Source organism: Pithys albifrons, chromosome 2 (genome assembly GCF_047495875.1).
Source record: "Pithys albifrons albifrons isolate INPA30051 chromosome 2, PitAlb_v1, whole genome shotgun sequence".
Classification (NCBI taxonomy): domain Eukaryota; kingdom Metazoa; phylum Chordata; class Aves; order Passeriformes; family Thamnophilidae; genus Pithys; species Pithys albifrons.
This window is the reverse complement of record NC_092459.1, coordinates 71,513,903-71,531,248: the sequence shown is the minus strand read 5'-3', so window position 1 is coordinate 71,531,248 and position 17,346 is coordinate 71,513,903. Positions and strand designations below refer to the sequence as shown.

General features: G+C 39.9%; 1 protein-coding gene across 1 annotated transcript in view; it reads left to right on the top strand.

The window, feature by feature from the left end:
• RPS6KA2 (ribosomal protein S6 kinase A2) overlaps window positions 1–17,346 on the top strand; it is a 167,618-nt gene that overhangs the window by 77,715 nt on the left and 72,557 nt on the right. The window contains exons 4-5 of the mRNA XM_071549435.1: window positions 14,212–14,292; window positions 15,082–15,161. Coding sequence (XP_071405536.1) covers window positions 14,212–14,292; window positions 15,082–15,161 — 161 coding nt within the window. The remainder of the gene's footprint in view (window positions 1–14,211; window positions 14,293–15,081; window positions 15,162–17,346) is intronic.

Genomic DNA, 17,346 nt, shown 5'->3' with positions numbered 1-17,346 from the left:
TGATTCTGGCTGAAATAGTCAGGACAAGACTCACAAGCAAACCCCAGCTTTCTCTATGAGCAGTTCAGTAGAAGAAATGGTGATGGGAGTCCTAGCATCCACCATCATTGGTGCTTGACTTTGACTGAGCTTTTGAAGCAATTCTTCCTGTCATCTCCCTTTGCTGTGCCTTGGTTTGCCGGGCATGCAGTTTCGAGGCACACAAGTGAAGTTTCCTCCTGATGAAACAAACCCAGGAACACACTTAGTGCCCTCCAGCTTCTCCTGAGCATTCAAGTCATAGGACCGAAGTGTGACATAAAACATGGGGCAACCTCAGGTCCAAGAACCTACTGTTACTTTCCACAGATTGGAACCACAGTGCTTCCTAGTGCACTCATAGGTTTAAGCCAAAGTTTCACACTTTGCTGTGAAAAAAGAGTGCACCTGTGTTTGTGTGTTTCACTTGGTATAGCACAGAGCTGTCTTAAACTCTTTCATTTTTTTGCTAAGTTAAAGTCCTCATGCCCTCAGCTTCTAATCCTTGAGCAGTTCCATGGACACTGTTAGCAGCAGCTGAGTGTTGCATTATTCATGTTTTCATATGATGATTCCCTAGAGAGCACAAAAGCAATTCAAATCTGAAGTCAGAGAAAGCACTGGAAAGTCTGCTGACTTCTTTGGCAGAAAAGATTTGTTCTTCATCTTTGATCAAATTATACAAGTTTGTCCTAACATTTTTTGAGTCACTCTTCTGTCAATGAATTACAGAAAGAATGACTTCTTTAAATCTACAAATAAAAAAAAAAAAAGGCAACTCATGCAGGTTGCATTTGAATATGCCCCCTGGCTGTTCCAGCTAGTAAAGGAATGGTGGCTGGGTATTTTAAGGACCAAGTAATTCATTATACTCATATCTTTTTTCATAGTAGAAAGAAATTTTTCATATCACCTTATAATTTCCAGTCAATTTGCCATCTACTTCTTCAAAGTTTCAATTGATCCTACTGTGCCTGACACAGTGAATAAGCAGCAATGAAGACAATTGAAACTGTAACTCCTGCAGGTACCATCATTGAAAAGTTTTTAGACCCAAACTCATTCTTCAAACTCTCTGTAGGAGACTTGATCAAGAGCTTTCAGAATTTTTTGCTTTCCTTTGAATTACTCTTTTCATTGCACTGTATATCTAATGACAGATATTTGCAATTATTCCCAAATTCTTTGTTTAACAGGAAAGACTACACTTGATATTTTTTATTGTCAGGTAGTAGATGGCTGTTAATTGCTTTTGGTGTTGATTCAGGACTTGAGAGACTACATGAATAGTTGTCCCGAAGCTGTGAGTAAAATCTTTATCCTATTGGAAAATGTGGTGCAATTTTGTTTTAGCTGTAGGAAAAAACCTTTTTCCAGGAAAGGACTGGGAGGTTCAATGGCCTTTGTCAGCCCACGCTCCCCTCATCAACAGTAGCTGGAAAGCAGATAGAGGAGAGAACAGCCCATCTTCGTTTAACTGGAACAGATCTGTGACGATGACATGAAGCTCCAGCTAAATGAATCAGCACACAGTGAGACAGTCAGTGCTGACTGTCTTCTGTGCTCTGCCTGGGCCAAGTACCTGAGAGTGAGGATAGGGCAATCACAGAGGCTCTGGTTCTGCTTTGGAAGCCTAAATTGTGTCCTTGCTTGGTCTGTGCCAGGTAAACCCGCTGGTGTGGTATTCTCAGAGGGCACCCCATGCCTTGCATGCTACTAAAACAACAGCTGGAAGGGACATGAAGTCTTACAGCCCACCTCTGACCTAGGGTGGCACTAACTATTCTTTTCTGTAATTTCTCACAGATGTTTGCCTAACTTCTTCTTTGGACTGTCTCTATCCCTACTGTTACAAAATGCTTCCTTAGCATCTGTCCAGTATCTGCCTTGCCACAGCTGAAGCTATTAATTCACATCCTCTCTTCTGAGAGCAGTTTCCTCTCTGCAGTTTTCTTCCACATCTTGAAAGTTGTTACCATGTTTAGCTTCCATCTTATGTAGGCTGAGACTCTTTTATGTTACTTTCCTTGCTCAGTGTTCATTTTTTCTGGATATTCAGGTTAGAAGAGTTAGTTATACACTAGATAAGTAAGAGGTGACTATTTAAACAAAATTTAATCTGCTCTAACTGCATGTCCCACATCTCAGGTCCTTTGGGAGTGCTTTCTTATGACAGAGTATCAGTAGTACCCCAGCCCTGCCATGCAGGTTATTGAAAATTTAGGGGGTTTAACTGAACTGACAGAAAAGTCCTGCAACAAAGACAGCAGAGTGATCATATTGCTGAGATGTTCAATAATTATTCCTTTGGAAAATCCCATTAGGAGAAAAATCTCTAGGAAAAGCTGGCCTTTGGATAGATGGCTTTGTAAAATGGCTCTTCTTTGCATTGCTGCTCAAGACAGAAGCATTTTTGGAGGGTGGTTTCAGTTCCTCACGGTTGCCTGCAGCTATCAACCTCCATTCCCCTTCTCTCATGTGTTTAGTTTCAGAATTAAACACATCAGTGAGCAGGACGTACCCAGGGCAGTCAGGCTTTACCAGTGACAACATACTGTTTTACCTTGCCTTCTACTGCCCTTTTTCTTCTGCCTTTCTGTCTGGCATCCTGTAGGCCAAATGGCAGAAGTCTGCTTTTCTAGTTTTCTTTTGGCTTAGTCTTGAGGCTTGAAATTTTTGTCTTGTTTATCTTGTGCTGTCTTAAAGGAGCCTTGCAAACTTCACATTTGTTTGTAATGCTTCTAATTTTAAGAAACCTGCTACAGAAAGAGAGGAGCTATTGCTGGCAACCCATTGAATCAGCTGTGAAGCATGTGAATGAACCTCTGGAACTCTTTTAATCCTGCCTGTTGCCCAAGGGCTTGCTGTTGGTACCATGAGGCTGCATGAATTACAGGGAGAGGAAACTTGCTCTTTTGGCAAACACAACCTCAGATACTTCTAGTCTTCATTTCCTTTGAATTTGTCATGTAGTCTGCTCTTTCTTAGCAGCCTGTGTGTTTAGCATAGGAGCTGGTACCTCAGTTCAGAAATTACAAGACTTTGGCTCTGCTCATATCTCTGCTGTCAGCCTGCTATGTGAACATAAACCAGCTACCCTTACTGCTGCTCATCTTCACAGTCTCCATATCTGTAATGTTAACCTTAATATGCCAATGTCCTCTTCAGAGTGTATGATGTCCTTATGAAGAGTAATAGCCAGATATTAATGGAGATATTATTAACACTCCTCCCCACTTAAGTGCAATATGCTGCATTATGGAATTTAATGGCGAAAGATTCCAAAAGAAGAAATTGTTAAGAAACATCCCTTTTGTATAATGCATTGAATATTGAAATAATCAGAGCTATGAATCAAATGTGCCTTTGAATAAAATTATAGATATAGTGGAAAGCTAAACTGAAAATACAATAGCTAAATATCCCTAGGATTTTGAAACTCCCTGATGGACTCAGCAAGTCTTTGACTGTGATACAAATCCATTATCTACATAAAAAGCACTTGTTTGTTCTGTTCACTGAATAAATTTCACCAGTTGGAACATCCAACATAATTGCCATTTAACCAAGCTCAGCTGACTGCAACTACATTGCATTTATAGTTGGTTGGAAACCAAATTCATAAGCATCCTCTGGGAGTTGCATCTAACTGCTTTTACTGGTTCTTGTAACACAGCAGAAAAATCTTATTTTCTTTTATGCATGAGGACAGATTAACCGAGGTGTCAACATTGCCACTTGATGCCATTATAACTCAGAGTGACAGCAGAGAATAGGGGTTCAGTTGCACTGGGGATGGTTTGCCTCACAGCATTGCAGTAGGATGGCTTGTAAACTTTCACCAAACAGCTGGCCAGGTGTTCTGTTCACAACTGCTGGAGGTGTGCTAGCACTTAGCTGGCTCTCCATAGAAGTTAGAAGGCATGATGTGGGTGACTATCACCTGGGATTTGTTTCAAGCGAAACAACATTATTCTCTGTTTTTTTGCACTTTCATGTGGGTCACATATGTCACTTATGGCTTCCTCATAGCTCTGGAATTTGCTCCAAGTTGGGGTTTTGGTGATGTTCAAGAGACCAGCAGTCAGCATCAATGAGCCTCTCCTTTCTATTTTCTCTACAGCATTTTCTATCTGCATATGACAGTAATTGACACACTCAAAAGGTTTCCATGGTATGGAAACGTGACTGACATTTTCTCAGCAGTAGTTTATTTTTGTAGGTTCAGGCAAAGCCTCAATTGTACAGATAATTGTGCAGTGCCCCTGGTCATCTTTTAGTCTTTGTGTGTGCTATGACATAGTTGCCATTTAGTGGGCAATTGGCTTCATCAACACTGTTAACTCAGAGTTGATTTCCTGCTGAGAGGCAGTTTCAAGTTTATGGCCAATGCCTGCATTTCCTTTTTCTGTTTCACTTACCACTTCCTATTTATATTCTTTTCTTTCCTTTCATTTTGAGAAATGTCTTCTCTGTCCTCCATGTTTATATCTTTTAAATATTTATCTGCTCTCCTTCTGTCTCCCTTTAGTCATTGCTTAGTACAGTTTATGTTTAGCTTTTGGCAGTTACTCAGTAACATAGGAAAAAAAGAACATTTCCTCTTCAGTTAGGTATTCTTGTAGAATTCAAGCAGCTACATATATTTTCAGAATTGTATACAGGGACTGAGATGTAGATGGTGAGATCCTATTAATGTCAACAGTGGTTTTACTACTGACTGTTTTAGGGCCATGATTTCACCCAGAGACACTCTGAACTTAGTCATATCTTCCACAAGACTCCCTATACGGTAGTGGAGTCCAAGCTGAAGAACAATTTGCAATTGTTTGAGCCCTGTGTTTGCTGGTTGCAAAGCTTTAGTCAGTGTGTTGATAATGGCACGAGACTAAGCTGTTTCTTATGCTCTAATTTAGGAAATTATTTTGTCTTAACTTCACACCCTACTTGCTGATGGGACTGGAGTCTTTTTCAGTGACAGACAGCCATCTCACAGATGCTCATTCATTTTTATGAGGCAAATGCATCAACAAAGCTATATTAAGCATGTCTGCATGACATGGCATGTCAGGACCTGGGCAAAGTAGAGTTTCACTTTGCCTCAAAGTTTACATTAACCACCACAGTTTTACCGGGCTATTTAAATTCTAAATTCTATTCCAAATTGTCTATTTTGTGTGCAGGTAGCTTGAAGGGCTGTGTTACTGGTAACCTGATAAATCTTGTCCAGCATGGTTTACAAATAAAGGCTGTCTCAGGGCTTCATATCTCCTAAATGAACTGTGTCCTCAATGTGAGATAAGCCATTATCCTGTCTTCCTCAGCCATGTCTTAAGTAAACTAGTTACTTGTTTCAAAATTCAAAATGTTTGTAATTCAGTAACTGAAATGCTTGACCAAAAATTTTTGTTAGAGCAAGTCAGATTGGATTGGTTCTGTGTTTACCACATCCAAGCAGCCTAATGGAAGGAGTGTTTAGAGTGAGAAATCAGCGTAGTGCAGTTGTGGTTAGGATAGCTTGGGAAGAATGTTAACATTTGCCTTGTGTCCCGTGACCAAATCCATCCAACCATCCATCCAAACCAAAACATTCTGAGAAATGCTCCTCTCATTGTCCAGCCACTGCCTCATTTAACCATATTGAAATTAAGCTGGCAAACTACCCTCCTACTTGGACAACCTCAAAAACATAACTTCATAATTTTGTATTTTTAACTTACACCTGTAAGACAGAGGGGTTCTTTTTAAATCTTTCTGGTGGGCTTGGTGAACATATTTTTCCAGAATAATGACCAATAAGTCCTCTTTTTTATTTTTTTATCTTCTGAATTCATATTACAACTGAAAAAGAAAAGATTGAGTTTCTGATAGTGTCTCTCTACAGGAGCAGTACTGTTGAAGGAAATTTTGCTTGACAAAATAACAGTAGTAAGATTTCAGCAAAATGCTCTGGTTTGATTGTGTGCATTTTTAAAAAATATTTTATAGTTATATGTTTTAATTAGTGTTTAAGAAAGATTAGATTAAAAAATAAAATTACACTCTCAACAAAAGAGTACTTTGATGCACCCAAAACAATTTAATTTTGCCAAAACTTGCCAGTAAACAAAATAGTAGGGGCTCATACAACAAAATAGAAGGGATGTGGTTGAGCTTTAAATCATTCACTCACAGGGGCACTTTGCCCTGAGTCAGTGTGCCAAGGAACTTCCCGGGGAGCTCCAGCACCACTTTCATACCCTTTCACCTCTGCCAGGCCTTTAAATGAGTAAGTGGTTGCTCAAAGATCCTGAAGGAGAGGAAATGCTCATTTCAGTACAGCTGGGGTTTTAGACCTGGAGACTGAATAAAGGGAACTTTTTTTTTCTGTAGAAGGATAGGATAAGAGGGAATATCTTTGTATTTTCATCACTGATCCAGTGGTCACTCCCAGTACTTTTCAATCGTAAAAGCTGTATTTTTGCCTTTGATGGTATGCTGCAGAGCATATTTGTGGTGAATACCAAAGCACAGACAGTTTTCACACTTCAAAACTGACAAAACAGGTGTGTTTTAAGAGCAAAGAGAAGCAGTGGTTGATTAAACTGTGTTGGGCTTCCAGCTTAAAAGACAAGCAGTGAAACTCATTATCCTAAGAGACCCAGCAGTTCCTGGATGTCTGCATCATCTCCATCTCAAGCAGGACAAGAAAATAAATAATTTCTTCATTGCTCCTGTTGACTTACTAACATCTCAATAGCAAACACAAGGCAAACACTCATTTAAAGCTGGAATACCCCAGGGTTAGTAAGTCTGAGGCTCGGTGCTGCCTCTTTGCAGCTGCATGTGACAGCTAGTGCTGCAGCAGGGTAGTAGCTACAAGGGAAATAGAGTCTGACAGGAGACAGAAGTTTGATGGAGAAGATTCATCCCTCTTTAGACTGCATTTAAGAGTAGGAGTGAGGACTATGTATACCTGTTCATCTTTTCTTTGTTGGATTTTTGTAGGTTGGAACTAAATTTTAAATACCTATTTTGTGTGTGGGGAAAAAGGCCAACTGTCTAATAGCTGTTTTGAACAACTTTTTTATTGCAAAACTGTATGAAACCAGTTTCTCCCTTCAGGTCACTGGGGCTTCTGAATTCTAAGGCCAGTCATTTTAAATTATGCCTGTTCCTAGAGCATAGGTAATTATTGCCTATCAGTAGAAGTTAATATCGAATTTTTTGTTATTGCCTGGAATAGTAGTAGTAACGATAACAGCTATGTCTGTTCAAATGAAGGTTATCACATCCACTAAGGTAAATAAATTTAAATAAAACATATGCTTTAGAATAAAAAAAAAGTTCCAGGTGCAACTATGCAGAGGTGTTGAAGGCTTTCAGTTTTGCACAAGTCGTGAACAGATGTATTTCCAGATGTAGTTTTTTTTCCTTTTTAGAGGAAATTCCCTTCTAGCAGATGGCAGCTTTCTCATCTCCTTTTCTCATCAAACTGTTTATTGAGTCTTTTTTTTAGATATGAGTAAGAACTGATTTATGGGGTTGTGAAGGGTGTAGTTCTGACTTTGCTGGTGTAGTGCATTACCACAGGATTTGGTTTATTGGATATCATTGCACATCTGCAGGTCACAGACATTGGAGGGGTGTGGTTTCATCTGGGACGTATGCACACGCACATCTGTGTATATTCAGTTGGTCCAGTTCTGCTTAAAAATACACAAAAATTGAAATTTTACCTCTGCATAAAGACATGAGATTTATGTGATCATCTGGCTGGTCTGTCAGTCAGTACTTCTCTAATGATGGGATTGAACCCACCAGCAAATTTAAGCCAAAAATCTAAACCAAACTTAATCTCCTGCAACATCTGTGGGGTTTTTTGACCAAGGAGAGATATCCAAGTTGGTGTTCCAGTGAGGAAACAGCAAGTGATTGCAGCTGCCAGAGGCTCCATGGGGCAATAAGGAAGCCACCAAGCAGCGTCCCCAGCCCATCAGGCTGCTTCTGGGCAAGGGTATCAGAAAAACATGGGAGGAGCTCAGGTTCCTGCTCTGAGGATTTGTTCTCAGCTTAGTTATTATGTCCTAGCACCATGTTTGCTCCTGAAAACTCTTTTCTTTTTTTCTGAAAACTTTTTTCTTCTTTAATGTAGCATCAGACTTCATTATTTTGTTCTTTATTTCTCCTTGTTGGAAAATTGAACAGAGGTACGTCAGAGGGATATTGCAAGATTTAATGAACTTTTTCAAACATTTAGAGAGGGGAAAAATGAATGGGGGATAAAGAGTATAAATAGAGGTCTAATACTGAAGTTTAATATTGATCTCGAGACATCTCATTCCACATTTCTACATTGAAGTATATAGGCTTCCTTAAAATACCAACAAACAAAGGAAAGTCTTTGATTTCTTTAAGCCAAATGTGTTGTTTTATGTAAAAGGTGGAGGGAAAAAAGGGAAGGAGAGATAAAATTATGTGCTCCAGACCCTGGACTCCTAAAACCGAGTCTACATCCTCATTGATTTTTCCAAGTGCCCTTCTACAAAGGAGTGTCTCCTGCTCTGTAGATCTGTTTTTTATCTTTGCTGCAGCAGCGCTAGGGCTGAGTGGTAAACCTCTGGTTTTAATGTCTCTTTCCACATCTTTAAAGGTTCCATATTTCAGGCCACAAAGGCTCTTTCTTCCAGAAAAATAATGTTCACAAAATTATGTGCATTTCAGTAGAAAAGCAGATAAAGTCCCTATGTGACATTATTGGTGTACTTCTGCATTCAGGTGCCAACAGAACACATTTCTGTTTTCCTTTGTGTTGTAATAATGCTTTGCTGATAAAGGTACAACATGAAAGGCTGCTCTTTATAGAATTTGAGTTTAGTATAGTGTGGAACAAAAACAGAGTAATACAAATAGTATTAACAAGCAGAAGCATTGAAGCCATACTCTGATCATTTTTGGAAAGCCTGTATTTCTCCATATCTCACATAATTAGTCATCACACAAGTACTCTGTCTTCTGGACATAGTGTGGATTTGAATTTAGAATTTAGCTCTCTGCTTTCATCTGTAACAGCCAGCATTAAAAACAGATTAAAATATCAGAAATAGAATTGAAAATGATTGTTACACAGTTTTATGTATATATTCCATTTTCTTTATCTTTTGTGTGTTGCAGTGCTGCATGAAGAATTTGAAATTGAGTTGCAAGTTCATGAGCTTGAGTCATATCTTGCTTTTGTTCCACTCAAGGCATGCTGTTGTGTTTTAAGGAAGTGAGGAGGGTAATGGAAAATATCATTTGGCTTGATGATTTATTTCTCCTGTTACCAGTACTTTTTGATGGTGATTTAATTAAGTAGCTTAGTTTGTAGCTCCCCCTGTTCTTGCTTTATTAATTAATTAGTGCTCCACTTCTGTTTAGGCAGTGATATTTCTTAATTAAAAAAACATTTTGAAAGGTAGGGATGGGGAAATAATTTATAATCAATAATGCTTTTTGCCAAACATCTCTGAGCGGATTGCAAAATCTTTGACCCTGTTTGTGTATTTTCTGTGTGTATCTTCCTGCAGGAATAGCTTTCCTTAAGTGGCAGGTGCTGGTGTCAGACATGCAGGGGGATTTCTGTCCCTGGTCTTTCAGGTCAAGACACTCAGTAGCACTTTGGGTATAATTGTCAAAAAGTACAAAAGGCAATAAGAAAAAGTCACTAAGACACCAAATGTATTGTCTGGCAACCCATTCCTTCTTTATAAAATAAATAAAATTAGGCTTTCAAATGCCAATTTCAGCCTGGTGACACCAAGAAGATTGTCTCCAAAAACAATGGAGAGATACTGACCCACTCAGAGAAGCAACCAAACCACCAGATCCTGCCCTGAGCCTCCTCCAGAGGACTCAGAGGATGAACCATGTTCCTGTACCTCAATGCAGCCAGCAAATATTCCTGCTGGGACTAGAGTTATAAAAGGATCTATGTGGCTAACACCAACTTAAAAAATAAGTTATCTCAGTGCTATTGATGAGTGCTGGAACTCTCTTCAGTTTACGATGCCTCACAGAGCTCCCAAAATCTATATCAGTCCCCCTTTTTACAAGTATTTAGGCTTGAAGTCAGTTATTTCTGGAAGTGTATAGCAGCATACCAATGCTTTGCTTGCATTTGCAAGGCTGCATTAGCAAATCAGAGACATACACAGGACATGAATATACTGTGCCATCATGAGCAAAGCAGATGGTGCTGAACCTCAACTAATGTTTACAGAAACTATTTTTCCTGCAAGGCTCTGTCTTCCTGTGCTCTTGACCAACAGAAGTGAGAGCAACACCCAAGCTCCATCCTATGGAGGAAGTTAGAATATATTGCATACACCTCTGCACTTTCTATGTGGGCAGCCAAAGCTGGACAGACCCGACCCACTGACTCCCTGCCCTGCTGCTGATCCTCAGAACAGACAGGATGGAGGCAGACCTCTGCCTTTGCTCTGTGTTGGCCTTTCTGATAGACGTGTCTTGGATTCTGCTTCTTACCATTGATGCACCACCCTGTGGCTCCTCCCACAGGAAAGCCCAAGACAAGTTTCACTGCACTGAGGACTTTGTTGTTTATCATGTCAGTTTTGCAGACCAGTGCCCTTAGCCAAGGCAGTCCATTAAGATGTCTGCAATATGCACTGTCTTTGCTGGATCTTTTTCTACATTAGATTTTTAAAGAGGAAAGCCATAAGTGGAAAATGGTGTTTGTCACTGGAGCACTAATTTAAAGCATCCATGCCCTGATGGGATCCAGCTGGTGCCAAAGAGAATGCATGTGACACAAGTGGGACACCAGCGGGGTTTCAACCCAGGGAGCAGGGCCAACCCCATCCCACTGCGACCCACCCTCATTAGTGGTCTTGCCAGGAAAAGATGCTTATGGGGTACCAGACTGGCCCAGACCATGTGAGAACAGCAGTGCCCAGTTGGTGACTACCTGTAGTGATGTGGAGCCTATGGCTTCATGAGCCTCATCTCTGCTCCCCAGACGCCAGTATTAAAAAAAAATTAAGTCTAGCCCCATAATGCAGCAGCTACTGGAGCAAATTTTTTCATGTGGGATTTTCTGCCCCAATAGCTATCAAGAGAGTATGCTCAAGTTTTCCATCTTCCTTTTCATTTTCCCTTCCCAAGTTAAACATGTTGGGAGGGTGATAGTGCAGAGGCAGGTGGGTCCACTTGGCATCCAAGTGTAATACAACTTTGACTGTGACTGCCCAGGTGTCTGCAGCTTTCAAACAGGTTCTTCTGCAGGCTGTGGCAAAGTCTGAGAAACTCTCAGTCCCACAGGAGCTTGTAGAGAAAGCCTTTAAGAAACAAAAGGAGAGTTGCTAGGAGCTGAAAGTATGTCTTACATAGGTAGGTGTAGGATAGCTAAACAAACTTTCTCCAGCACAAATATTTATCAAAGAAACAACATTAGGATTGATTTACAGTTTTTTTTAACAAAAATGATGTCATTTTTATTTGACACTTGAAAACTGAAGCTGAAATATAATCTTCATAAATTAATACCTGTTTAAATTTAATACATGCACTAGTTTGAACAAAACTCTAGGTAAAACCCTCATGCCTTGCAACATATAATATATATGCAAAAGCTGAAACTTCCCTGCAAGTCATATTTAAAATTATTTCTTTTGAAACAGAAAAATTGACTTTTGCTCCAGGTAAGTCTAAAGACAGAGAGAAGACCAGCAAACTTAGCAGTAATATCCTTATTTTTAATGTTCAGAACTAGACAGATGGAAGTGGATAAGCTTCATTTGTTTGCATGTATCCTCAGCTGCCTTCCCTTCTCTTTCATACCACACTAATATCTGGAAATGGGTACTGGTTGTATTTTTGGGTGGCAGATACTTCCTGTATTTGTTACAGGCTCCACCATTGTAGTCTCTTCTGTCTGGTGATCACCAGAGATTGTTTCCATGAGAGTTAATTTCTCCAAGATCATACAAAAATTCTTCATGGATTTGTGTTCATTAGTTCAGGCTGGGTTCTCTGTTTCTGTCTGATATATAATTTAAAGATAGGCGGCAAACCACAGCTTTAAAACCAAATTCCAGGGTCAAGATTTTAGCAGTTGAGCACTATTCCCAGTGAGCATTTTAGTCATACAGGTAAGTATTCTCATGGTGCCCTGTTTTATGTTAGCTGGTAGAAGCAGGTAGATGCCTCTGGGGAGGCTGCTTCTGAGGTTAAAATTAGATGTGGCCCAGCCATATGGAAGTTACAGAGTAAAAAGACAGTGGGAGAAAGCAACAGTTTTGCTTTTCTAGAGAATATGATTCTTAGGTTCTTTGGCGGTAGGACTGCATAAAAATCTGAGCCTACATAGCTTTTGCCCTCAGAGAATTTGAATCAGACTGTATTTGATGCTGTAAAGATGGGCAGAGTGGGGCAGCAACATACATGCCAAGCTACAATCCTGATTACAGGTTCCAATTATTTTTTTTGGCAGCCACACTGAAGGTAGTGATTAGAGCAGCTCCTGAAGAAATTAGTTTCAGGGTGGTTTCAGAGCCATGACTCTGGAGAACGAGATGCCTTCTGTGACATCACCTTTTCTTTTTTGGCATGCCTTCTGTGTGCAAGTGGGGAGAAGGGGTGATGTGGCACCCTGACAGGTCTACAGTCTGTAACCACCACAGCAGAGAGCAGAGCACAGGGCAGGGGGCTTTGGCCAGGCACCTGGCTGCATAGTTGGGCCTTGCACTCTTCAGAGGTTGAAATGATGGTGAGAGAAGGGCATGCTGCTGTTCTGACAGCCTATTCTCATACCTGTGCAGTGCAAATGCAGGCAGGCACTTTGCTAGGCTAACTAACCAAACTTAAAGGGAAACATCCCATGTAGAGTGTTCCGCAATGCCCACCTATCCAACAAGAATTCTTGCCTGGGATCATCACTGATCTACAGCATAAGAAATGGTCTGTCTTCACATAGGTTAAGCATTTTGTGAGTGTATGATGTGTGATTTTCACTTGGGAGATAAGATTAAGATTCTGAGATTCCCTTTGTTTTGAATTTTATCTACAAGGTAGCTTAGGCTGAATGAGCTAGTAAAGCTTACATCACTATTGACCTAAGTAAATCATTAAAATAGCAAGAAATCCAAGTATCTCTCCAGTCCTATTTAAGATTTTCAGATCAGCTGGCATAGAACTATTTCTGTGCATCAATTTGTGAAGTACGGCAACAGACTATGTGATTTCATTATGTATATTCATTACTCAGGTGCTGAGACTACTCAGCTTCTCAGCAGCTCAACAACATATGCAGGCAGTGACAGAATCTCATTGAGATCTCATGCTTTGCTACCTAAAATAATTTCATAACATCTTCTGTAGATGCTTTCATCTTAAAAGTGTATTGGCATTGTGTAATGCAAAGAAAGAAGAAAATTTCAATACTTTCAATACAGTAGTGATTGACTGGAAAATGTATATTTAAGATCAAGATTTGATAATGTGGGAACTTGAATTCTCCTTTGTGCCTGAACATTCTGCTAAATACTTTTACTATGAAATCTTCAGCATTAGTTTTTTTTAGCTTGAACTTAACTCACTCCTGTAACTGTGATTTCCCTTACTCAATTCATCTTAACCACAAATAGTATTTTTCTCACTGCTATCACACAACCTCTACATACACAAAAAAAATTAAGTAGTTACTTACTATTTTTATTCAATATTTTTTCTTACTATTGATTGTTAGGGTGGTTTATTGGAAATTTTAAATATTTTACATATAGATCACTTCGAGAGAGTGCTATTCAGTGTTACGTCATAAACAAAATACAGTAAATTAATTTGCACAAGATTAATCCAACTTGCTCTGGAACTGGTACATTCTGTTTAATCTTACATGAAATAAAGTTATTAACTTTATATAGTTTTCATTTTCACATTCTCTTCTGTGAAGTATAATAGCCTTCCTGTTGTAATGCTGCAGTCCTTTTAGTTAGGGCACTTCTTCACAGAGGAAGACACAGAGCCTTCCTGAAGAACTTACTTTTACTACACAGACAAGACAGGCAGAAAAAGTGGATACTCAAGTGGTGTGATTTGCCAAAGTTCACACCACAAGCCATCAGCAGAGTGAGAAGCTGAATCCAGATCACTGTATCCAGTGACAATGCTGCTTCCCAATATGTCACTGTTCTTATTGTTCTTTCTTTATAGTTCGAGATCGGGTGCGATCAAAAATGGAGAGAGATATTTTGGCAGAAGTGAACCATCCTTTCATAGTCAAGCTTCATTATGGTAACTATAATAAAATATAATTCATGCTTGTTCTTAAATTGGTTGGAGAATTGTAACCAGATGTGTTACAATTTCATACAGATCCTCCCTGCCTACTTCTAGCTCTGTTTCTAACAAAGGAATAAAGGCTACCTGTGTGAAATTCTTCATTTATGCTAAAGGAGAATTTCAGTGTAAGTTTTAGCCATTCCTACATCAAAATAAATTTGCCATAAAGTCAGACATGACAGTTATTGCTGGTGGAGTAGATGCTGGGTATATGCCTGCCAACCCCCTTACCTGCTGTCAGATGTCATTTAGAAAGAAGAGAATCTAAATAAAAACTGGTTTTAATAATCAGTACCAGTCCAAACTTGTATATGTGTGTATATGAATGTGGTGCCTTGCTGGAGTTACCTCCTCACCAGCTGCCTCAGGAGCCCCATTATTACTATAAAGGGTATTCTGAGGACATTTTTGTTGTGCAGGCTCTCATCTCATGCAAACTTGGGAGCTTTTTTCCATGCCTAGCCCTCAATGAATCCTGGTATTTTGGGTAGTGAGAAGCACTATTAATACATGGGTGCTTACCAGGGAAACGAGTATGTTAGCAATGCACAGTTGTCTCTCAACGATGCCATTTTTTTCCCATAGTCTTAAGCTCAGTTGCTTAGGTCTGTACAGAAACAAATATTTTCAGTTCTCAAATTTCTGAAATGACAGTGAAGCAATGCCTAGTCCACAAAACTTACTCTTTGGAGACTTTATCTTGATTCAAACTGCCAACATCTCCATCCTTTTCTAATGTAGCATTTCAAACAGAGGGAAAGTTGTACCTAATACTGGATTTCCTGCGGGGCGGAGACCTCTTCACCAGACTCTCCAAAGAGGTAAGCTGATAGACCTTTAACTTGGAAATTAAAGATTGTCTTGGATTTCTGAGCTAGTGGGGATGAAAAATGACCTTGAGAATAGTCCTATATGTGTGTAATAGAGCTATCTCATCTTGCATATTCAAGTGGGTTCTTATATTTGAATTATATCATAGGTAATGCAGCAGATACCATGTAGGCATCACTGTCAGAGAAAACTACATCACTGCTAAGCCATTCCCATAGCAAAATAACCCCCAGACTCATTGCTTTCAAAATAGATCTTGTATGTAATGTGAAATAGTCTGAGAAATCAATCCCCAATACCTTTTGCCCTGGGTGTGAGCACAGAACCACTGGAAAAACACACACACTGCCTGCAGAGAGAAGAGATGGCCATGGGTCAGGGTCAGCTACTGCAGCAATGGGGAGAGAGCCATCTCCTGCAGCAGCTGCTGGGAGCAGGTCAGGGGACGCACACCACCCCGGGCTGGGAGGTTGTCTCACCCACTCTTCTCTTGCTTGCCAGGAGCAGCTGCTGCTTCCATCACCTCCCCAGTCTCTCGCCCCTCCCCTGCCCAGGGCTGTTACTGCTGGAGGAAATGGCAGCCAGAGGATGGCCTGAACTCGAGTCTCACTACTGCCCATACAGATCAGCTGCAGTAGGCTTTCTAGGTTCTTTAGCTCTTTCCTGCATCCCCGAACACCTCTGTAAGCCAGCAGCTTCAGAGACATCCTGTGGGCAGTGCAGGAGGCTCCCGTGAGGCAGACTGGCTGCCCCGGAATTGTCTGTGCCCTGATGTTTTCTGTGCCCAGCACAATGTCTCCAGCCCATGGTCACTTTTTAGGGTGTGGAGACAGGGGTGCAGACAACCACTTATCCCAGTCTTTAAAGTTAGGGGACCTTTCACATGCCATCTTGAGGGGAAGCTCTGTTGCTCTCCTTGGGTTTGGGGAGTTATTAATGGACTAAAAAGGCTGTGGAAACAGTATTTTTAGTTAAAAGTTCCCTAGCCTTTCCCCACCCAATTCAGTTCCTAGTTTGCAGACATGCTGCAGTCTGCTGTGGGCACCACAGCTTGGGGCCCTGAGTATTGGCTTTCAAGGCTTATTTGCTAAAGCAAGAAGACATTGGCAACAGGTTAATTACACTGCTGAGTAATGATACTTGTATAAGGACTCAGTACATGGTAGCAGTTATTTTTAGTATGAGGAAAAATATTTTTAAAAAAGTAAAATGTCATTGTGCTGTTTGTCATGAGACCAGGCTTTTATTGTCAGGCAATGTTACCATCTCAGCAAGGGCCTCTCTGGTTTCGTGGAAAAGAGAAAGCATCACTCTTGCCTACAAAGGGCAAGTCCCTGTTCTGTACAATCAGAGAACTCAGACTCTGAGCTTCTTTAAAGCTTCACATTTTGCCCAAAGCTTTTTCAGTCCAATTCACTGACTATTCTGCTTTATATTATCAAGAGTGAGTCCTCTTAACACTAAAAACTTGCTTCTTTTTTTCCAGTGGTTGCAGCTCACTTTGCCTCTCACTTTTGCAGCTATTTAGTGGCAAGGTATTACAAGGGAAGAAGTTCTGGGAAAACTCGTACTGTTTGCAATTTGTTATTATAGATTTGCTTGAATGGTATTGATTTCAGTGGACTTTGAGTTGGATCCCATATACATATATTGCATGGATGCATTCAAAGCTTGTCTATTTCTTGCTCTGTCTCTCTGAGACATCTGACTTTAACTATATCTGTATAGAATAGATTTTTCTATTGATTTAATTTCTTCCCTACATTATTTATTTAAAACCTTATAAATAATTTAGATTTATTTTGAAAACTAATGAATTTTTATGTTTAGTACAATTAAATTTTTAATCACGGTTTTTGCTTGTGTATTTATTTATTATTTTGCTTGTGTTTCTATTTCTAGTCTTTGCAGTGAAATTCTTAATTAAATTATGTGACGTCTGTTCTCTGAATCATGTCTTTTTTCTCTCAGCTGTCTGGGACTTCTCAGAGCACTCAAGTATTTTGTCTGCTCCTTTCTGAGATGAGAGACTCAATTTTAATATCAAGCTCTGCAACTTCTACTGTAGTATTTACATTTCCATATGACAAGTAAATTTGTATTGAGCTGACTCATTTTACTTCTTTCATGCATAGTATTCACACTTGTGTATCCAGTATATCAACTTCTCTTTCT